This window comes from Lepidochelys kempii, chromosome 8 (assembly GCF_965140265.1).
Source record: "Lepidochelys kempii isolate rLepKem1 chromosome 8, rLepKem1.hap2, whole genome shotgun sequence".
Lineage (NCBI taxonomy): Eukaryota > Metazoa > Chordata > Testudines > Cheloniidae > Lepidochelys > Lepidochelys kempii.
In genome coordinates this window covers 65,796,067-65,819,725 of record NC_133263.1, presented here as the reverse complement: position 1 = coordinate 65,819,725, position 23,659 = coordinate 65,796,067, and the positions used below count along the sequence as shown (strand labels likewise).

The following is a 23,659-nucleotide window of genomic DNA, read 5'->3' as shown; positions in this document are numbered from 1 at the left end:
ATAGTCTGTGAGACAATCATACTATATGATTTTAAATAAAAAACGGTCTAATTTAATCAGAGGCTTCAGTTTTCACAGCATGATCTGAACGAATTGATTGAACGTATTTAATCAATTATGCAATGCTCTGGTTTTCTTCATCATCAGTTTGTATTGATTGGGTAAAACAAAGCTTAGATGTATTAGATGTAAATTAATAATGTCACTTTATATAGCAGCTCCTCGAAATACATAAACAATAATTTATACAAGACTTGTTAACACTTCAAAGCAATAGTAATAATCCAGCATTTTATTTAGTTTTATTTCTTCTAGATTAAAAGTGAATTAAGTTTAAATATTTATGAAACATATATGTCATATTCAGCATCTGTGCTTCCTTCTAATTGTATTGTATTTTTATTCTAAGTTCTTTCTCTGCTCTTCCCTTACCCCATCCCCTTCCTGTTACATTTTATGGGTTGTGTTCACAATAACATAGACATGGACACAACTGCATATTTCTTAATATGGAATGCTAATGCAAATAGTACTCCAGCTCATCTGTTAGCTCAAGTAATTTGAGAGTACCCAACTGGAGACGAGATGATCAGTACCTCTGAAATTAGACTGCACCAATAGTTATCTCAAGATAGGGAGATTAAATTAAATTTTAATTTAATTTAGGGAAATTAAATCCTCTAAATTAGAAGACACTTGAAACTTTGTCCCTTTTATTTCTTTCTGTCTCAATTTCCCCATATATAAAATGGGGATAATACTTATCTACTTTAATAAAAATACTTTTGAGCCTTGCATAAAAGATGCTACAGAACTGCAGAGTATTAATTTCATCAGTCTGTAGTGTGCATTGAAGAACTTCTTTCATCCTTTGCTGCATGTAGATCTAGACAGAATCATGAAGTTCCACAAGGTTGTGATCTTCCAAAGGAACGTGGCACCAGGTGCAGTTGGTTGTATATGTTATACATGTATGGTAATAAGGAATCAAGAACTGACAAATTACAGTCCTGAACTAGCTTGGGCCCATGACACACGCTACAAGTCTGAGATCCTTTGCTCTTGAGGACCACAGTGCTACTTTTGCGCTGTTTATGAGGCTACGTTGAATGACTGACTTGTGTTCTTATGCTCTGTTGAATTTTGGAAATTGAATTATTTGGAAAACTTTTCCTCAGTACTTGAAAAACAGGAAACTGGCATGAGGGAATGTAAATCACAGAGCAAGTGGAAATCTCCATCTTCTCACTTTTGCAGTACTTCAAAAGCAAAGTCTAAAGGCTTGGTGGATCTGAGCTCAAAGGAAGAGAAGTCCCACTCTGAAAGCACGCTCACATGGGAAATTAACATCTATCCTACAATGAACCACTGAAATAAAACAAATAACCCAAATTTAAACCAAATTAAATATAACAAAGAGAAACTAGCTTTCTTTAAATTCTGCATAAGGAATTTCTCCCAAGCTGAGATGGCATCATATCAAACTTTATCTCTGAAAGAATTTATTATAATTGTCTGAAAACAGGAGTTTAATAATGAAAATGCCACTTTAACTGCACCTGTAAGATACCTACCACTTCACTCTTATATGGCTTCTGAGAATGATGAGTGGCAAGGAAAACAGCTTGTCACCTGGAATTGCATGATGGGAGCCTTTCAACTTTACCTATGGAATTGCAATATTTTGTGCTAGGTACTATAATATCTAGAATCTGCACTGGAAATCTCCAGATCTAGTTTTTAGGTCTATCTGTGACCTTTTACAAGTCAGAATATGACGTGCTTGTATGGCCGTCAGTTTAAAGAAATATGCAATAGCCACCTATTAATAGTAGGTTAATTTAATAAGATTCTGGACCCTCCTGGAGCCGTGGGGTGGAATGAAAACTCTGAAACTACTTTTATGTTGCGATGGATTACAGCCTACCTGACAGCTGGAGAAGAGAATCCCCCCCCAGTCTGTATTTCTGGCAACTAAGGCAAGAAAACACACATTTTACCAGAACAGCCAGTTCTTCTTCTGTCGAATCTCTTTACTTCTAGGTTGATGCTGAATGACTTCCATCAATGTTGCTTATGTTTCTGAAGACTATACTGAAGGAAGATGGGAGAACACTAGTTAACTCTCCAGGAAACTGACCTCACTTCATTATATCCAGTGGTCACAAGAACATTCTCCCCCACTCTAGTGATGCAGGGCTATGGGAGTAGAAGAATGTACTGGTCAGTAAAAGCACTGGTTAACAACACTTGGGGGCTTTTATCGTGTTTTCATCTTTAAAATACTTACACCACTCCTGTAAAGCGCTGCTGAAATTTCCATTTTATTTCTTTTGAAAATATTAAAGGCAATATATACAACAAATAGTCAGTCTGGAAATGTCCTACAAATAATTAAAAGAAAGTGATGATGCATATTACAAATACTGTGCGTTATTGCCGACATTCTCAAAATGCTTTCCAAATGTTAAACAAGGGAGCGTATGGACCATGGGTAAAGCCAATTTGCGGCTCTTCCATTCACCCCTCCTTAATAGAACCTCATCAGAATCTGGCCTGGGTGTGAAGCTGCATGCTAGGGGTGGAGTCTTTCCATACAAAAGTAATATTGACTGATATCACTAGGGAGGTGTTGATGGATAATGTCTCAATGCTAGCAGCATGTTAAATATAATTATTGATAACTAACAGATTAGACCTGTTATCAAAGGAGAAGATATCTGTTTTGGAAAGAAGACAAAGTACTCCATCTTTGGGACAGCCATTTCTAAACACATTGTGAAGCTGACAGTTTAGCACTCAGTTTATGAATATGCACTTAGCTCTCACATGGACGCTGGCTGCTAAACAGAAGATAATGTGGTAAACCTTTTCTGCCACTGCAACTCTACTCTAAACATTTAATTTGATGCCAATGGTTCTCTTTCAGTTTTATGCTAACTATATATTATTGATGGAAATTAGTAATAACAGCTCTCTGTACATGACATAAAAATTGCCATTTGTGGCATTTGGGGTGTGTGCATGTGTGTATACAGTTACTGGGTGACATCTAGAAATGTATAACACACCGACTGCAACTTCTTCTGGGCCCTTCACACAGTTTTACTTTCATCTCTCTAGTGCAGGTTACTATTTGCTATGTTATTACAAATGACATTGTGGATTAATACCATCCAGGGAAACATTCTGAAGCAACGGTTACTGTGTGACTGACATCAGCTCTACCAGAAAGTTCCTGTTTCGTTAAGGCTTCAACTGAGGCTCCTGAACTCTGAGATCTATCATGCACTGCACTGAATGACTCAACTTCTTTTGAGTGGCTGCAACAACATAACAATGCTCATTAGTGTTGCTGGGAGCATTCTGAGAAATGTTCTGAGCCTCAGTTTGAGAATTGTTTCCCTCCTTTAGAGTGTGAATTTAGTAATCACAAAAGTAAAAGAGGGGGAGCAGATACTGATGTGCAGCATTTCCCCATGTTGCCTTGCTAACGTGTGTCAACCTGTGTGGCGTTATGGAGACAATTCCTGCTGTCCCTTTGCTGTTCTGACTCAGGGAAAGTGCCCACTAATTTCAATGTGCCACTATTGCCTTTGGCCTATGACAGCAAGATTGAGACACAGGATTGGTAAAGAGCTTTTATAACGCCGACAGATCCCGGTTGTCGGCATTGAACTTGGGGCCTTTGGAGCTTAGTGTATGAGCTTCTACTGCATGAGCTAAAAGCCAACTGGCTGTTAGCTAAGGCTGTAGAGCAGACTCATTTAACTCTCTTTAAGTAGTCTCAGTGCCACTAGATGGGACAGAACACCACACGCAGAAGGTGTGTGGGTACACTTGCATACTACCACCCTGTTGCTTTTGCTTTGTGACTTCTTCATTATACCCAGAGTGTAATAGCTGGAGGGCCCCTTGAAGCTGATGGTTACTCTGCAGCTGGCTCTGTTAGTAAACCTGGGACAGGTCCTCAGCTGGAGTAAACTGACATAGTTCCATTGACATTAATGGAGTTGCATCAGTTTACGCCTGGTTGTCCCAAGACTGCCAGTTAGCGCATCTCTCTTATATTAATGGCAAATTGCTATACTTAAACTAATATGAAAGCCAGGGTCTGAGTGAGCTCTCCCCTGCCATCTATTGATGAACTGGGGGAAAAGACCTACCCACAGACATCACTAAGAGCTGAAACCACTAAGAACTGGGCTAAGTGGTGGAACTGCTGAACACAGCATTGCAGTTAGAAGCAGAGGTGGCACTGAGCAGCAGCAAAGATGGCAGTGACAAAGGCAAGCAGTGGCAGAGACCACAGCGACAGTAATGAACAGGAGCAGAGGCATTGCTCAAACCATCTTCCTCCTTCTCCCATTCAGGGGTAGGAGGTGAGCTTACATGCAGATCCCTGAATTCTGGGACTTCACTGACCTCAGACAATCAACTGTGAGTGGGGTGTGGTGGAGGGAAAGAGGCATGGCATTTTAAAGGGACATTTGTCAGACTTTGACACCACAATGTGAGAAACTGAGGCAAAGGTCTATTGCCCATGATACTAAAGGGTGGGTGTTTACTTATGGTTTGCATACTTTTGAATAAGTGGTGCAGTAGTTTCCCAAATTAATCCTGAGTTCCTCCTGTTCTTAATACGTTTCCTTTTGTTACACACAGACTCAATGCTTGCGAGTGGGGAAGTATTGCCTCTTAGAGGCACCCGGGGTGGTGGTTAGTTTTCCCAGCTTTCTGGGTGAAGGTTTAAGCTAGTTCTGTTTTGTAATGTTAAAAGTAACCCCTCAATATTGGACTTGGCCCTTGTTGTTGAGGACACCACCTGGCAGAAGGATTACAAATATTTTTTTTATCCAGCATATATGCAAATAGCAGAGTGCTGCTTTGACACACAGGTGATCTGAATCATTCCAGCATCACAAGGGTACCTCTATAAAACTGTCTTAATACTTGTCCCTAATGCTGTTGTAAGTTGGCTGAACCACGCTTTGATCATTGTTACTTTAACACTCTTGGACCTACAAATATTGCCAGCTTAGATATTAGCATCTAGTTTCTACACAACAACTTTTCCTATGAAAGGTAGTAGCTCATTGTGTAATGCTGCACACAGCAAATGCTTTGGTGAGAGTGAAAATATTGTTACTATATCTTATGTTAGAGATTGAACTTCATGCTTCCAGTGAAGAGTTAAAAAAAACTGTTTTTTAGCATGCCAGGAAATTGTCAAGATCACTAAGTGTTGAACTCCGTTGACCTGAGTTACATTGAACTCTCTCTTTGCATGTTTCCAATAAAAACATACATCAGCTTGCTTCAGAACCAATGTCAAACTTAGTTAAAGCTAAAATCCCCTCCTAGTTTGTGTGTACTGTGGATACTAAATACATAACTCATATATATTAGGAAGTTTTTTCTTAAGTGATGCTAACTTGATAAACTTGACATCTTCTTTGCGGGCTGATCCAAAAGTTTCTTGTAATATGTGTGCCTTCAAAATAAAAACATATTCCTCCAACATTTAAGCCACACAATATTATCTTTAATTTTTGTGTCTCTTTTGTGAATTTGTGTTTCTTTTAAGCAAAATATTTGTACACAACTAATTCTAGACTTAACATTGACTTCAGTGGGAGCCTGATCAGGGCCGAAGAGGAAAAAACACTTTAAGCTAGAAAAGGTGTGTTTGATCTCATAGTGGGATTCTACTGACAAATCATAGTGTACCACTATTCCTCATGTTCTTGAAATGGCAGGCAAAATAATTTTTCTAGTAGCAGCAACATCTGTCTCTTTGGCAGAGTCCTCTGGCAGTTGTGTTGGAAGCTCTGGCCTTGTCATGTATTTACATTGCTGACAGGTTAGTCTGAGCTCTGCTGTCCTCCTGAATGCTGTTAATTGATTCTCTTTTGTCTTTGTAGGTAACACTGAATATCAAACTGCTATTCGAAGACTAAGAATGCTGTTAAAGAATACATATAAAACCATGTATCTATAAATATGCTATTTTGAAAGGAGATTTATCTTACCCACTCTTTCAAGTCATGTGTATTGCTTTCAGCATATGCATCTACACCGTGTTCATCATGATATCTGAGGTTCTGAACGTAATGTTTCATACATGCAAATTTATATTCCTTTCTGCATCAAATTTTCTTTGGCCTCATCTTCAGTATTTTTTAACTCCTGCTTGAGTAACTGACTTTTCTTTGACTAGGACTTAATTTCCAATGCAATGGGATTATTATAAAAACAATTTTAAAATAATCAGGATGGGCATATCAATATTTATTGAAATACTGAAAAAAAATCCATTGGTGATGCATAACTCCTGGCAAGAACTGACATGACAATAGGTATTTCACTGATACAGTAAGAGAACTTCAACTTCAACAAGTAACTAACTGCACATTCTAAAAGTTGCATGGATTTAAATCCGAGGCAGCTGCAGAACGTCTGTAATACAAATATTCAGACATTACAGATCGTCTGCTTACAAATACAGAACTATAATAAACCAGGCAAAGCCAAAACCTTTGTATTTCAGTCTGCTTTTACTAATATGTCCTGCAATCAATAAGGCAGTCACAAGTAAATGTCTGGTTACAAAGTGGTTAACAATTAACTTAGGGAGATTTTTGTTTAGAAACTTTGGGCAATCTGGAGGGATTCTTGGAACCACAGATACTGCTAATATATGTTATAGTTTATCTGAAACTGTTTCCATTAAATTGTATGCAAATTGTTGCTTGTCTTTTACATCCTTATATTAGTACTCTTGTCCTGTACATAGATAATGGTGCTGTGCATTCAGTTAGCAACACATTTTTATTTATTTTTTAAGCTTTAATATTCACTGAGGTTCACTGTAGAGTTTCCATAAAAACAAATCAAGAATTTACAGAATCTGAACACTTGAAAAAGAAAAAAGAAATATTATACCCATGTTGTACATATGTGACCACAGCAACTTCACTACCACCCTCAAATGCCATTCACATCTTACTTTCTGTAAGTTTAGTTGTTTTGTTTTTTTCAAGTGATACTTCCATCCCTATTGATTATACAAGATACTCAGGTGAAATATTTTCATATTAACATTTGATCTGTAAAACAGCGTGAGTGGTGTTCCATGATGTGAGACAGACATCTACGTGCTGCTGACACTAGGCTTAGCTAGGTTTGTACCCTACACATGGACAGAATATTAGAGATTATTAATACAGGTGATTAAAATAATCTGTTTTATACTAATGCAGAAATAACTGATGTCTTTGGTATACAATGTACAATGTTTGGAAAAGAATTTAAGATAAGAATGCACCTTGTTAAATTCACATAAACCAGAAGAAGCTACAAGTCACATAATTTACAATAGATTTAAATAAACTACATTTAGGATTATGAAGATTTACAGACATTTATCAAGTGAATGGTTTTAATTTGTAAAGACCCTTGTATGTCCCTGAACTATGTTCCACTAACTTGAAGACATGCTACAGTAAACACATATATTTGGCTTCTTCATTCTGGCTATATCTTATATAAAGATGAAACCAAGGACCAATAAATTAGCATCATCATTGTCTACAGTGGAAACTATGATATACAATATAAATAAACTATTCAAAAGCCAGCAACTGTCATGAAAAAAAATTAAGGGATTAGGAGTTTATACAGTTTCTACAAGTGATTGTGCAGCCGATAATCTCAAAAAATTAAAGTTTAAATGAGATTCCCTTTTTGATTTTAGTGTCTCACGACATACAGTAATTCAGTACTGGTAAAATAATTACCAATCAGAAAGCAACACTAAGGGAATCACTTCTTTGCAATCTTATCACAGATTTTTTTCCCACAGGACCTAAAGAATGTAAACACTAGGGTTCTTTTTAACGTAAAGTATTAATACTCTTATTTTAAACATACGTCGATCCACATTTGCCCAGTTACCTTTTAGGATAATGAAATAAGGCAAGACTTTCATAACTGGGGCACTACATGTTATAATACTGATATCTTCATTTGGATAGAGATGTAATTATTTGTCCTTCTCCAATATTTGTTCTGCAGCAGACTTTGGTCTACATAGACATGGCAGTATCACTCTTCTTTACCCATGGAGAATATTTTAATTACCTAACTTTTTTTTTAAAAAAAATATTTGTTTTATTTAAATTATGTGTTTAAAACTTACTTTCTTTTCTTGATAATTTTAAAGATCACTTCTTAGCAAGCAGTTTTACTTCATCAGCTCATACATTTTGATTGTTGGTTTTTTTCCATCGCTAAATGCACTTTAGATGTTGACTTGCATTATTTAGCAATGTTACCATTTGAAATCTGAGAAGATTTTATTTATTTTTAAAAGAAACTAACTTTAAACAGGATGGCTAAAAGACTGAAAAACTTCAGCAAGCTTATTTAGCATGAAAATCTTAGACAATGCCAGAGCCATGTTTTTGACACTGTAATTGAAACATGGTTGAATTGGCAAATTTACTTTGGAGCAACTATTTGTGATGTTTTATATCCATCTCATGTGATACTAGTAGAAGTGGGATACTGCCTGATTTAATTACATGAACACACAAAAAACAAACTTCAGAACATATTAAGAATGTCAAGCTAACTTATTAACAGACTCTTCATATTATCTATTTGCAGGCCTGAGACACAGACATTCAAAACCAGGCTTTTATGATTTGGTGGAGTTACTATACAGTATGTGGCCTACTCCAGACCTTTATTACAGATTGAATAGGTGTCACAACATTTATCACAGGCAAAGTAAGTGTTGGGTCCTTGGAAGGATGATAGAAGATGTTGATGGTGCAGTTTTGCATCCTTTAGAGTTGTTTTAGAAGTCCTGCTGTACAGTGAAGGATTTTAGTGCACTCAATTTCTCCGCTATATTAGCTTAATAACACAGATCAGTTTGTTCCTAAATTTCTTCATAGTGGCGATCAGAAAAGTTAAATATACAAGAATTGTTCCGGTTTTTTTCATGTTGACATTGGTGATAGATCCACTTGTAAGCTTGTTTCATTCCAGTACAAAGTCCTGTAAAGATTCCTTTGGGGATGTGTAGCATTTGATTCACAGTTTGCAATACAAATACCCTGATACATCACTTATTTACTATTAAGTATTTGATTATTATACCATTTTGCAAAGTCTTAAAACCAAGTTTTTAATTAGCATTGCTTGGAGCTGTTCAGAGTATTTTTTTTTCTTGAAAGCAGAAGCTCTAGTGGGTATAATTTATGCTCTCTTTGCATGCAGCATTTCAATGAGAAGGTTATTACATGGCACATCCCCATTCAGGTGTTTGTAGTAGAGGTATTCTTCGGCCTGCATACTGATGGCCCGGATTTCTGGTAGCCGCAGGAGAAGCTGCCCAAATTTGTCTGTCTGTTGTGGATAGTTGCACATTGTATAGTCCAGCAGAGCAGCATTCACTTGTTCCTGAACACCTTCCACAAGCTGGAAGTTCTCAAGGTTTTTGACATCTGAGGGGGGGAAAAAGAAAGTAACATTTCAATTGCATCTGAATTCCTGTTTACTAATGCAATGTTTTACTTAAAAGATGTTTTTTTCTCTTGACAAAAGCATACTTTACATGCTGCTGAATATTCAGCAAATCCATTCCCCAACTTTCCTGGGAAAATGATCACAAAAGAACTCTAGCAGAGTGTCTTGTTGAAATTTTGCATACACCTCAAATCAATTAGACACCAATGGATTTTGAGCAAGGTCAACTCTTTTCATAGCTTACAAAAGGAAAGGTTGAAGATTTCTGAAGTAGATGACCATAATATATTGCCAGCAAATGAGTCCCCAGAGGGAGACCTATCTTTAACCCAGTATATTAAACAATTCATATAATTCTATATTAATTTTTCTGACCCAAGGTGAAATCTTTGTCCAGGGTATGATGTAGTTAATTCTAATAAAAAGTGACAGGGTTCTTGTTTCTGTTTGACATTTTCTAAATGATTCTGAAAGCCTTTGACTTGTCTAGCCTATGCTAATGAGCCATCTGGTACACTCCAGTGACTGCCAAAATAATCTTACCTACTAGAAACTCTCTAAAATATATATTTCAATGACTAATGATCTTTATAAAATAAAACCCATGTCCTTTGGACAGAATAAAAGATAAGAAAAGTGCCCTTTAACCTGAATATGGTTTATAAATTCTGATACATTGATCTTCTTTGCTATTGGACAACTGTCATTCACACTGGTGAGGTGGGCACTGACAAATTGTTCATTCTAACAACATACCATTATCTATAAAGCACCTCTGAGCTCTCTAGGAATGTTGAAGTAGATGGTTTACTAAAAGGTAGTTTGGTGGCATACTTATTTTGATGTGTCTATATTGCAGTATTATATAGTCCTTAACATGAGATGCTGAACTTTTTTTATTATTCAAAAGAGTGTAAATTAAAGTTCTGTTCAATGCAAAAGACAACACTATTGGAAAGCTTAGTTAGAAACTAAAACACAAAAAGATCTAGAAATTCAAAATTTCAGGATAACTAAAATCATCCTGCATACATGTATGCACCAGATGCTGTTAAATTAACAACTTTAAATATATGTATGCAGTGATCAAGGTACAGTTGCTGTGAGAACGTGTCTTGGTTGTCAGCATAACATTATGACACAAATGAATGTTAGCAAGAAACACAATAACAATGTTAATTAACATGAACGTAGAGGCCAAATTTTCTCCTGTGCAGATTTTTCCAGCATAGTAGGCAGGGAACTTGCTGAATTCCCACCTGTGGAGTCTCCTTCAAATTTTATTGGTGAAGGGAGGTGAATGGAGTTTTTCATTATGAAGAGCAAGAATGGGTTTTGGCCTGGGATACAAGTGGCACTCACTTGAGCCCAAGCTTTGACCTAATTTATTTTAAGCTTTAGGCTATTAATGCTAGAATGTGTTTTAATGCTTTTAATAGGTAAGAGGATAAGAGTGCTTGAAACGCAAGTAGATGAACACACGGTATAAATTACAGGCTTGGCAAAAAGGTGAGACCTAGTAAGGCCTATTACAAAGTTGGCATAACTAAATCAGGAGTAAGCATTAATAAGTCACCTAGGGTCACCAGTTCTGGGGACTTTTTGTGATTTGTATCTTGTGACAAGCAAGTTAGCCACACAAGTGAAAAACAAGTTATATAGTAGCTTTTGGGGGGATTTGGGGTACATCTATCCATGGAGCTGACTACACTGATGTATCAAAAGTAGTGGGAAAGGGGTTGACCTAACAGTGAGGCCAACTGTAGAAAGTTAATTATGGGTAGCCAGCATACCAAAAAAGGTTTCCCAGAATATCACAAATGGGTTGGGGCTGAACCATTGTCAGATATGGTCCCAGTCATGTGTAGATATAAGGAAAGAAAGGGGTATAAAGAAGGCATGTATCTGATCTTTGGTGAGCACCTGAGAAGCTGATGTAAACTGGACCGTCACTTCCAGATTATGGTGGACTCCACTGACTATATCTATTTTTATCTGTTTCCTATGTTTTCAGAAGTTTTAGTATGACAACACTAGGACTGGCTGTTTCTATGCATCTGATTTTTGTTCAGTTGCATGAATGATTTGTGTGCTTTGGTTATTAAATAAAAACTCTATTAATGTGATTCACCAATCTCATTTATTAAATAATAATGTATGTAGCTGGTAGAGAGGGAACCTGCTATCTGTGATTGGTATACTTTGCACCCCAAATCAATTTTTCAGCCTATATGCCAGAGATCAGGTCCATCGGCACCTATTCCTAAAAGTACTTCTGATGGAGCAAAGCCTGGTTCCTGCACAGAGCCCAAATAAATTCTGCTGTGTGCAGGAAGACGTTGGAGGTGATTGAAGGACAGAATTTTCCCATTCCAACCTGGCAACAAGGTCTGAACCACTCTGAAGTTTCTGCATGGCCATTAATGCAGACTTGGGACTACAGTAGCATACGCAGCTCTTTGCATGGGTTGTCCCATAGCCACAAATCCCTACTATGTATGCCTGCTGTAGAGACTGACATGCAGCAGCTGCACTCTTCAGCATGCTGAAAATATGAGGTTTCCCTCCATGGTTACTCTGCACCTTGCTCCTTCAAAGTGCTAGTTTGACTGTGTGTGTGTGTGAGGCCTCCTGTGACCAAGGTGTATTTGGCCCTTACACTCTCTGTCTGAAGAGAGGAACAGCCTATGCCTCTACATTGAGCTGAGTTCATGAATCAACCCTGGGCAATCCACTTGCCTCCTTTTTATTGTGCTGCAGTCCTGAGCAACTGGGAGCACAACCTCCTCATGAATTGCTCGCTGGCTTTAAGGAAGCCAGTGGGAAATCCCTAAAATTGGAGCAGGTTCTATTCATAGCTAGGGGTTCCAGAAACTAGACTTCAAAGCCTGATCAGCCACCTCCCCTAGTTATCCAAACCCTCAGTTATCCAAAGTTTTCTGGTGTTCCCAGAGATCTTTGGATAATCAGGTTTGCATTATATTATAAAAATATACCATGCATTGTTTTTAAAGACATTGTTTCAATGCTCATAATTGCAAACTATGTGGCTGTAATTAGTCCTCCAGGAGGCTGTAATTAGTCACTTTTGCTCTTTGCAATGTCTTGTGTGGGAAATGGCATAATTTCATTTTCTCTAGTCTACAGAAAACAAAGTGCACAGAATTAAATGTGAAAAGTTGTACTGCTCTGCATAAATTACCACTGCCATTTGCTTTTTAGAAGAATAATGACACTCACAAGGTATTTTGCAATTCTGCAATGGTTTAAAAATCTGTCTAAAATATGTTTCTGGGAGGTTGTTAAGAATACTAACATTACTAACTGTCACAATTATTTAAAATGGGTTACTTTCAAATGTGAAATATAATCACTAGTTTGCTGCTATAATGTAAGAAATTCCCACAGACACTGCAGGTGAAGTAAAAGACAAACAGATAAACAGGGAGTATACAGTTTAGACTATATTAAATGAACAATGATATGTTACAAAATCAGTATGTCAAACATCATCTTATAAATGTAACTTTTGAACTGCTTTCAGCTACTGTGGACCTGATCCAAAACCTATTAAAATTGATGGGCATCTTTCGACTTCAATAGATTTTGGATTAGGCCCTATTTTAGGTTAAATTATTATAATATTTTTATAATAAGTTTAATCCTGACTTCTGCTCTATGTTCTTAAATATTACTCATGTTTTCAACTGTAACTTCACAAAACCACTCAATTCTTAGCAGAGATGAAGAACAGCCAAAGTCTGAAAATACACATACTTCTTAAGTTGGTGTTTTTTCTTCTTGTTTTTTGTTTGATATGGAGGCAAAGTATGTGCTGTTGAGAGACATATTCTGCTGTCAGATGTGCTGGTATCATATTGGAGTCAGCTATATACTGCCCTCAGTTAAACTTGTGCTACCTGTGACCTATGACATTAGTTAGGCCTGTGTGACCCTTTGTGAGTTCAGTGGCTCGATTTGATTTAATGGAGGATGCATGGAGGTGAGGACAGAATCTGTCTCTGTGATATTTTCTCACTTCAGTGCACAGAGCTTTAAGCATTCCTATAGAACAGTGATGACCACTCTAGGAATGCCATATAAATAACTTCAATTAACAATGACATTAAATACCAATGCTAGTATTGTGGCTAAAATGCCACATATTCAAGTTGAAAATACACTTCTTAATGCATTTGCTTTAGAGAGGTATTCTTAATAAAGTATTACCATTGCCTGTGGTCTCGGAAAACCCGCTGGGTCTCACAAATTATGCACAAAACAAATGTAGAAAAACACAGGAGATAATTATGAGGCATTGATATAATGGGAACACATGATTTTAGGCTTCATTGTGAGGCCCAGTACCCCTATAAAATATAACATTTACTTCATAATTTTTTTTTCTTGGAACCCTTATGGATTTACTTAAAAGTAGTCACAGTAATAAATGTAAATACTTTTAAAGAGATAGACAAGGTGGGGAGAGGTCCACCTCTGACGAGGATGAGTAACAAGGAAAAATAGAAAATGTAAGGTATTTTTGTTGGCTTCTTCAGCTTTGCAGGTTAGAGCAAAGGAGATTATAACACTATTGGGCCCACTGCTGCTTCCTGATGCTTGTGTATTTAGCTGATTATTCATAATGTGGTACTTAACAGTAATTTTGATTTTCTTTTATTTTAGCTATTCTAGGATTTTTTTTTAACATTTGTGGTTGTACCTCTGGGTAAAGCGATTTGATTTCATTATAAAAATATTTATCTTCTGACTAAAGATTCTATGACCACTAATGTTTTATGTGGACAAAGCACCAGTCAACATATTGAGATCAGTTGGGATGAAATTCACCTGACAAGTATAGTAAGAAAATCTGTAGTGCTTTTTATAAAATTATTCAACCTATTCCAGTTTTTTTTGCAGTCTATATGTCTGTCTATCTTTGTATCTCTTAGTGAGATTTTAAAGTACATATGTTTAAGCTTAAAGTAATAAATTCGTTTAGAAGATTTAAAAACTTGTAAAATAAAATGAGCAGAAATAGCCCCCCCCCGGCACCCATACACCCTTTAAATTCTAGCAACTAGAAAACGCATGTTGTGTTGCTACAGTAAGTCCAATCTCTTATCTCATCTACTTTATTCACTCAGGGACTAATTACCAACTTTTTACATGAAACAGCCTTACTGTGAGCTCACAGTGGGGCGCACATCTTTTTCCATCCTTATTGGAGAGTACACCCTTAGGTCTTCTGGAATATATTACATGTTTTACAAGAACTAGCAATAGCTATTCTGTCAAACATAGACTTTGTGTTCTCTATAGTTTACTTCTGAAGATGAAGACAAAAAAATTATTATAGTGGTGCCAGTAGCAGCCCTATAGTCACAGTAAAGGTCTGTCAGTATTCTCACTAAATCCTCAATTTTCACGGGTTCATACCTCTGTCATCAAATTGTGCTCTAAGCTGAAATTTTGCATACAAGATGAGCACACTTGGGTTTTGAAGAAAACACTTTTGCATATTTTCCAAAAAATGGGTCTGGCCTTTAGAGGGGGGAAATATTTAGGTTTCAGAGAGATTTCCTCCCCTCATGTTCCAAACTTGAAACACTGAAATTTGGTGTGCTATTAATCTATAGAGAGCTCTCACTGGTTTGGGAATTTTGAAAAGAAAAATGAAAGGGAATGAGAGATTTAACTTTGAAAAATGGTTACTGTGCAGGAGCTGTGTAAATACTTTTCAAAGAATGTTAATTAATTTTTAGTACTTCATTTCACCAGCCACTCCTGTCTGTATTGCATGAACCAACTGGCCATGCACATGCACAGAACCCATAATTCCACTCCCTCCTCTCTGGACTTTGGAGTTCTCAGCTCCTAATCTAGTTCCACAAATGAGAATGCTAATGTTCTCAATATTTTAAGGTATGAGAGGAGAATTTTTCCAGAAGATGTCAAAAAGTGAAGTACTTTAGAGATGAAAATTCTGAAATGGTTCCTTTTTTAAATGTTTACATTTTCCCCAATGTTTCCTTGCCTCTCTGCTCTTAGACTCCCAAAAATCACATTGGGCTGCAAAATTTGAAAGAGAGAGATTTCGACAACATTTTGTAGTAATAGGTTTTGTGCTGTATTTACAATACTTTAAAGTAACTTGCTATTCTAAAAGACCATGATCCATACTTCCGCAACAGATCTGCTCCCTATAAGTGTTCAGAATCATATCTACTTACTTTTGTGTCAAAATATTTTATAACTGCTTCATACTTCTGTTAAGTTCTGGAGATAAATATGACTAGGAGAGAGTGAGCTGGATTCTGTTCCTTCCTTCCTTTGTGCATCAGCATATTTACTAAGTTCCTATCACATCTGCTTGTGCAACCCCAGAAGACAAGGAGCTTTGTACAGATTCACCTAGGCCTAATTTGACCTCCAGAATCTTTATTACTGGTGATGATACATGAAAAGAAATGAAGCCAGCTTGACTCTCAGATCCCAGGTTGAATTTGCAGGGCTGGCAGATAAAACAAAAACCATTACTACTTTTAAACTGAGGACATTTATCATTGAAATAATTGAGACACAATAAAAATGGAATCCCACAGCAGCATATTTACCAAGTCACTTTTCAAAGTAGAGATTAATTTAAGTCCTGCTCCAATCCCTATTGACTTCAGTGGGCCATAGATAAAATTCTTAAATTTATTATATATTAAACTCTGTTTCTCAAAGGACTCAGCTGTAGGGAAAACATATGGACAAATACAGTAGTATACTTGATGTATACAAACTGCTTGGGTGCCCTATTAAAGACCTTTGTTCTCCTCTGCCTCCTCACCACATTTGCAGCAGCTGAAGCACCCTTCAGCCTCAGCCTCCTGAGGTCACAACTGACATTTACACTTGGACTTTTTTGGCCTATCAGCTGTCAGATGCCTGAATCTCCCACTCTCTCCTCCTTCTTTCCTCTTCTCTTTTCTCCTCATGCCTTCATTTCTTCCCTCCCTTCCTTCTGTCCAATTTATTTCTTCATTATTCTTCTACCTGCCCATCCAAAGAATAAAAAAAGCAACTCTGGAACTAATAAATCATGTGCCATCCATTCCGGTGACCACATGCTTGTAATTTGCATCCTTTCCCTACATTATTTATTTTTGTCTTTTTAAACTATATACCCTTCAAAAGAGGGACTGTGTCTTTCCATATGCAAGGTTGAATAGCAACTATGATATTTTGGGGTCTATCAAAAATAAGACTCCTCATAGGTTTCTAAAGTTGAACACGCAAAATTATAGGATATTTTGGACAATTTGGGCAGAAGTGACTTGCTGAAGGTCATATAAGGAGTCTATGGCAGGGAATAGACTATATCTACACTTATGGTGGCGTGTACACTACAGGCAGTACACATGTCACTACCTGCCACAAGGAAAGAAGGCAGGCAGGGTCCATACTTGTCACTGCAGTGTGTAGCTACGTGCTACAGTGAAAGGCTCTGGCAGTGGGGGAAGGATCTGGGAGCAGGGAGGTAGTGGGGAAAGGCTCCGGCAGCAGGGAGCTGCTGCCAGAACCTTTCCTCACTGTCTTCCGGCTGCCAGAGCCTTTTACTGTGGTGGGGAAAGGGTCTGGCAGCAAGGCTCTACACTGCTAAAAATAGACGTGGGAGGCTCTACTTTGGCATGTAGAGAGCTGTGTGGACAGTGTCAGGTATGTACACTGGGGGTTCAGGCATGTGGGGCACACTACTCGTGTAAGTTGTGTCTCGCTGTCTGCACTGATATTTATAGTGCTGGCTGGGTGTGCATTGTCTGTACTCTACATGTTGCCATAAGTGTAGAACATAGATTAGAACCCATATTACTTGACTCCTAGTCAAGTCCCCTGTCCACAGTATGACAAATGGCTAGAAATATTCAGCTTACCAAATATGGCAAATACTTCTAAGCGAGCTAAGGATTTCATTGGCCTAATAATTCTTTCTTCTCAGAGCCTCTTTGTTTCAAGAGTTGTTGACTGAACTAACCGTAGTCATAGGAACCTGATTTGTCAACATATAATGTTTACAATTTGTAGGTTATGAATATTCAAAATCAGTGTAATTTTATATGAAATTCCTGGAAATGGTGGGTGGGGCAATCTTTCAAAAGACTTGAAGCTGAGAACAAAGGTAAATAAGGTGTTATATTTAGATAATGACAAATCACAATAAAAGAGGAATGTGGAAATATACATTCCTTGGATGGGAAGGTACTGAAAGTCTGGAATAAAGAAACAGGGGTTTTTAGATAGGCATTTTAGGGGGGGAAGTTGGAATATTATGTTTCCCCTTTACTAATTAAACCCTGTTTATTAGAGGAATAATGGGCAGATTAATTTCAGGTGTAGTTCCACTTTAGTCAGTGAAATTACACCAGGAATGAATATGACCAAATAGAAGTACAAATATTTTTTGAAAATATAGCCTATATAAATGTCTACTGTGGTTAAAACACAGAAGTGCAGCTGTCACTGAAACCCTCTTGAGTAGCAGGCTGTATCCTTTTATAAAGCCCATCTGTCTCTATGAAAAATGCATGATCATAAAAAGCAGTGTTCCTTAGGGAAAAACCTCTCTGTGCTAATCTTGTAGACACTTTACAAAACACTTTTTTAAAACTTAAGTTTGCTTTTGATTTTCATTCTGGAACTTTTGTGTTTTTGCGAAGTTTTCTTATTCTAATAGAATAAGATATGAGGTTCAGTTTGTTCAGGTGGCAAGTCCAGACTATGAATAAGCTATGTTATAATATGAAAGAGAATTAAACAGGCAGATCCAAGTGGGGATATATTAAGCCAAATTTAAGCTCCAGTTGTTGAATTTAGCCTGTACTGGATGTCTGGTTTGCCTCGGGATAAATTCAGCTTTTCAGCTAATCGAATGAGGAAAACTGCCTCCGGTATGATAAAATTTACAAGAGAGCTCAGTCAAACAGTTCTTGTTATAAATATTAGCTTAAAGGCATTCTTCTGGTTTTTGGATCAGGAGTGTATGTACATTTAATTATTACATTTAAAACTTTTATCAACTTGGCTAAAATGTTAGGTCAGCCAGTTATATTATGATGCTCTATAGGTAAGAGAAGAGCTTCATACTCCTTTTACTTTTGTATTATTCTGTGAATCTTGTTTGGCTACACAACACCATTTGGTTTCAGTGTAACCAAGTCCCAGCAAGAACAAGAATTGTAACGTCTTTTCTTTAAAATGAGAAAATATAGCTTACAGTAAAGATGTTTTAGTGATTTACTAATTTCAGAGACCCTGTACAGTGCCATGTTTTTCTGTCAACATAATAGATATGTTGGCAGAAAAATTACCTAATTTAGTAATTAAAACAAAACAAATACAGATGAAGAACATAAATATTTAGCAAAAAAAAAAGGAGGACTTGTGGCACCTTAGACATCTGATGAAGTGAGCTGTAGCTCACGAAAGCTTATGCTCAAATAAATTTGTTCGTCTCTAAGGTGCCACAAGTACTCCTTTTCTTTTTGCGAATACAGACTAACACGGCTGCTACTCTGAAATAAATATTTAGGTGTACTGTGGAATCTAGTTGATAGGTAGCTGTAAGTTTGTATAAGTTTTAAGTGCTAACCATAGCAACATGTTCTGTATGGTATGGTAACACACAGCCCTCTCCTAATGGAACACAGTCATAGACCGTTTGTACTTTTTTGAAGTTTTGCACACTCTACAATGTGAGTGGAAATTCTTTTTCCATTAAGCAAATGACTTTTCTTGTTTAGTTTTTTTGTTTGTATTCACTTGAACATTTTAGCTCTTACCTTAAAGGGCTCAATCCTGCAAGAGGCTGAGCACTCTGGTCTCAACCCAGCAAAGCAGTTAAGTGTGTGCTTTACTTAATGTGTGTGCGAAGCGCTTTGCTGAATCTGGACCAGAGTGCTCAGCAGGATGGAGCCCACTGTGGCAACAAAACAGTGCAGACACACTCACTATGATCACAATTCACTTTCCTGGGCCCAATCCTACACCACTGAAATCAGTGGCACTTTTGCCATCAGTTTCAATGGGATGAGGGGTCAGGCCCTGACATTTCCATATGGCAAGATTACAAAACCAGGGGCCAAAATGAAGGAAAATAATCCAGAGTCCAACCAGCATCTTATTTCTGGGGGAAAAATATCCATTGTCAAAGTGATTTCCTAACAAGGTCATTAAAGCCAAGTTCTTATCAATAATTTTTTGACATTGTTTAAATTATTAATTCATCCAAGTGCTTGGGGAAATGTATTTTGTGTATGACGGACAGTAAATCCATAGTGTGATTTTTGTCTTCTGCACTCCAAAGCATGTGGCAGAGGGAGCAACAGGGATACTGACCAAAGGAATCTCAAAGTACATTAGCCATTGTAGCTCTTACTTTATATATATATTATATAGGTACAATGAGGTGTGTTAAGAATAGAATGACAGCCTCACTCTTTTCCATGCATTCAGTGCTAACAGTAAGGGGTTTTGTTGTTCATAATATCTATTTTGCTATATCTGGCAAGTAGTTACCATAATGAGAATAAAGATTTGTATAATTGTTATGGTTCAGTAATGTGCTGTGCAGTATGGTATGATAACAATAGTGGTAATAAAGTTTGACTATTTTTACATAATATCAATGAAAAACTTGAGCTTTACTATTATTACATATGGGATAGTCTTTATTGGGAGCATCTGCGTTTTTCACAATGTAGACTTTACAACTACAAAGATGGTTGGAGATTGGTAATGAAATATGGGGTCTTCCCATCTAGGCGACTGGTTCAAATCCATCCAAAATTAGAGCTGATCAAAAGTCATCTGATGCCAGTTTGGTGGAACTATGTAAAATGAAGGGGTGGGAAGTGCCATTCCTCACTGGCAGATGTGGATGTCACAAAATCCACCATCAGGGCCGAGTGTGAGAATCTGTATCTGTGCAGATAATAGGTACTGCTGTTGGCATTCTTGGCAGAGAGGCCAAGGAATGAATGGGCATGGAGACTTTTCACCTTTCCCCCCTTAAAGTGGTCCCTCCAGGTCAAGGCAAGGCACTGCTGCTTCTTGTTCCATAGATAAAAAGCAGGCTTCACTTTCAGAATCCTTGACCTTTCACTACCATTAAGTGCAGTTTAACTATGTGATTTACTACCAGAATATTTCAAACCATCTTTCTTTTTACATAGCCTTGTTACTTGCCTGAAAAGTGGTAACATAATTTTTCTACCAAGACTTTTTGTCTACGCTTGGATATAGAAGTGGTTTGGATACTTAAATTACAGAGAGAGATTTCATCCTGTGGCTTCCACATGTGCAAAGGCACTTTGCAGGTACAAATGCTTGCATATGTACTTTAAAAAGGTTATATACCTGTGCACATGCAAATGTTAAAATCTGTATTAATTATTTCCCCCCATTGGGTCTTCTGTATCAGTTGCTAACTTGCATATGCAGATATTTACAATTTCATGCACACACAGGTAGTGGATGGGTAAAGACTCCACTGAAATTTTACCCCACAGTGTGATGCTTTCCATAGCACAACTTAACTGTAGATTCATGTCTGTAAATTATATTATTTATTTGTATTCCGGTAGTGCCTGTGGGCCCCAGTGGAGATCAAGCCCTACTGTTCTAGATACTGTGTAAATAAATAGCGAGAAGCAGTCCCCGCCCCCAAGCACTCACAGTTTCGACAAGGCAGGGATGGGGGGAAATGAAGTATTATTCTCCCTATTTTACTGATGGGGAATTGAGGCATAGAGAGATGAAACTGACCTATCTAAGTCAGTGGCAGAGCCAGGACTTGAACTCAGATTCTTTGAGTCCCAGTTCAGTGTCTTAACCAAAATCCCATCCTTCCTTTCTAAATATTATTTTATTTTATGCTTGGTGGCCATTCTGTTTTGAACACATGACATTCTCATGAAGTGAGCTTTAATTCTCAGTCACCACCTTCATTTTCCTAGTCACAAATCTATTCAGAAAGGCTTCTATAGTGTAGCAGCAGAGCACATTTTAAAAGTTTTCCCTGGTGTAAATATGAGGGCTAATTAGGGATGGGTGGGCCAGGTTAAGTAAATCCCAGATCTCAAATCAAATTTGAACCATTGCTGTGGATAAACAGCTTGATCCTGTTTGTTGCTGAATGCCCTCAAGTAAGTCAATGTGAGTAAAGGGTGCTCAACACTCCAGAGGATCAGACCCTTAATTCTGCCTCCACTATCAAATCTCTGTAAAGACTTCTAATCCTAGTTCCATCTCCCACTACTGTTTCCTCTTCCACAGGGCTCTGGTGGGCACTAGGCTGAGCTCAGGTGCACCACTTACTGTCACCTACTGCTTCCCCTTTAGGGGCCCAATCCAACTCCCACTGAAATCAATGGGAGTATTTCTATTGAATTGACTGGTATTTGGACAAGGTCCTACTTGAAAGTAAGTGTCCCAATGCACCTCAGAGCATGTGAATTTTTCCAGCTGTGAGTTACAGGAGTGTTTACTTGTGGACAGGGTTACATTTCCCATTCCCATTTTATTTTCAAGAGTGGAATTTATATCTTCATTTTAATTTTTTTTTACAGATTCTCATTAATCTTTCTAAATTAACAGTAGAAGTTACACTGGCTGTAGCTACAGAAATCTTTAAAGAAGCTTGAGTTTCTTACTTTTAAATGTGAGGTCATGACCGCGAAATATTGCTTTTCCATTAAATCACAGTACTGAAACAAGGGGGATATATGTTTTGTGGGATATAATTTAAGTAAGTATATACCCGCACCCTTGTGGTATATATTTATATAAACATGCAGACTTTCAAGTTCAAAGGTATTCAGCAGCAAACACTGGATTCTCTGGTTATACATGATCATATCCTAGAAATGCCAGAGGAACTGGTAAAATTTGCTGCAGCATTCTCCCACCCTTGCTGCAGAAAACAATACTTCACTGCTGGAGAAATCCAAGGGCCCTGATCATATCCCAGGCTATCAGCTCATAAATTTTCTTTTGTTTCTCTGCATTCTTGATTTACATTCACTAATTGGAAGTTAATGTGCTCCCAGAGGCACATAAATCATATTTAATCTAAAAATCATACGACTTTCTTCCAAGGTGTGCTTCAGAAGGCCACTGAACATGTTAAATATTCTAAATGCCATCACTGTATCTACTATGTCTTTGGTAATATTATGGTGAACCTTTTTTAGTAGGTAGTGGTGACTGGGTGTTTAACACAGAAGTTATTGTACCGTTTGCTTTAATCAGAGGAAGTTTTCTGAATGTGGACTAGTGAACATTAAAGCAACCCTCACTATATCTGTCCGGCTGAATTTAATTAAATTATTTCAAAACAAAGCAGTGAAAGATTTCATCTTGATATTAATTTTCGTAGTTCAGCTTTTGGGGTAAACAAACAAACAGTTCCCAGTGTAGAAAAGACAAATCAGCCTTGGCACCTACCCTGCAAAAGAATTACCAGCTAGAGTAACATGACATTGGATCCAGTTGCATCAAAAATCCCAGATGTTTGATGTTTCAAATTCAGACATCCTTCATTTAGACCGAAATAACAGACATTTATTGTGTACCTTGCAGTTGGTGACTATTTAACAGCAAGGTGCTCTCACAGTATGGTACTCTTTACTTTATGTGCACAGTAATGAAAGTTCACTATTGATTTTTCTGTAGCTGCTTGTAACTATTATAGTTGATACATCAATAGAAAAGGAAAGCACAATGTTTCACAGGAGGCAGAAAATCAGAGAATACATGATGCTGTGATAGTAAATCATGGCATAATCTCAGGAATTGATAGATGGTTACTGCTCACTTGAAACCCATGGCTTTCTCTGAAAAGACTACCCTATAATCGCCCAATATGTTCTAACAGACTGACTGCCTGTAACAGTGCTAACGGACACAGCACAATGTTTCATCTTCAAAGTAATAGTTTCCACAAGCTCAGTTGTTTTGTTGTGGCAGAGTCCATTTTGCATCTTATTGCAAAGGGAGACAGAGAGAGAATATGGGTAGGACTTGAACTTTGTAAGAGATTATTTCCAGAAAAGAGCACAGAGGATTTAAGTAA

The 23,659-nt window shown here is 37.4% G+C and overlaps 1 protein-coding gene across 1 annotated transcript in view; it reads right to left on the bottom strand.

Annotated features, from left to right (window-relative positions):
- Positions 1-8,395: 8,395 nt before the first annotated feature.
- Positions 8,396-23,659, bottom strand: part of NR5A2 (nuclear receptor subfamily 5 group A member 2) — a 99,649-nt gene continuing 84,385 nt past the window's right edge. The window contains exon 7 of the mRNA XM_073356777.1: positions 8,396-9,515. Coding sequence (XP_073212878.1) covers positions 9,268-9,515 — 248 coding nt within the window. The 3' untranslated portion in view covers positions 8,396-9,267. The remainder of the gene's footprint in view (positions 9,516-23,659) is intronic.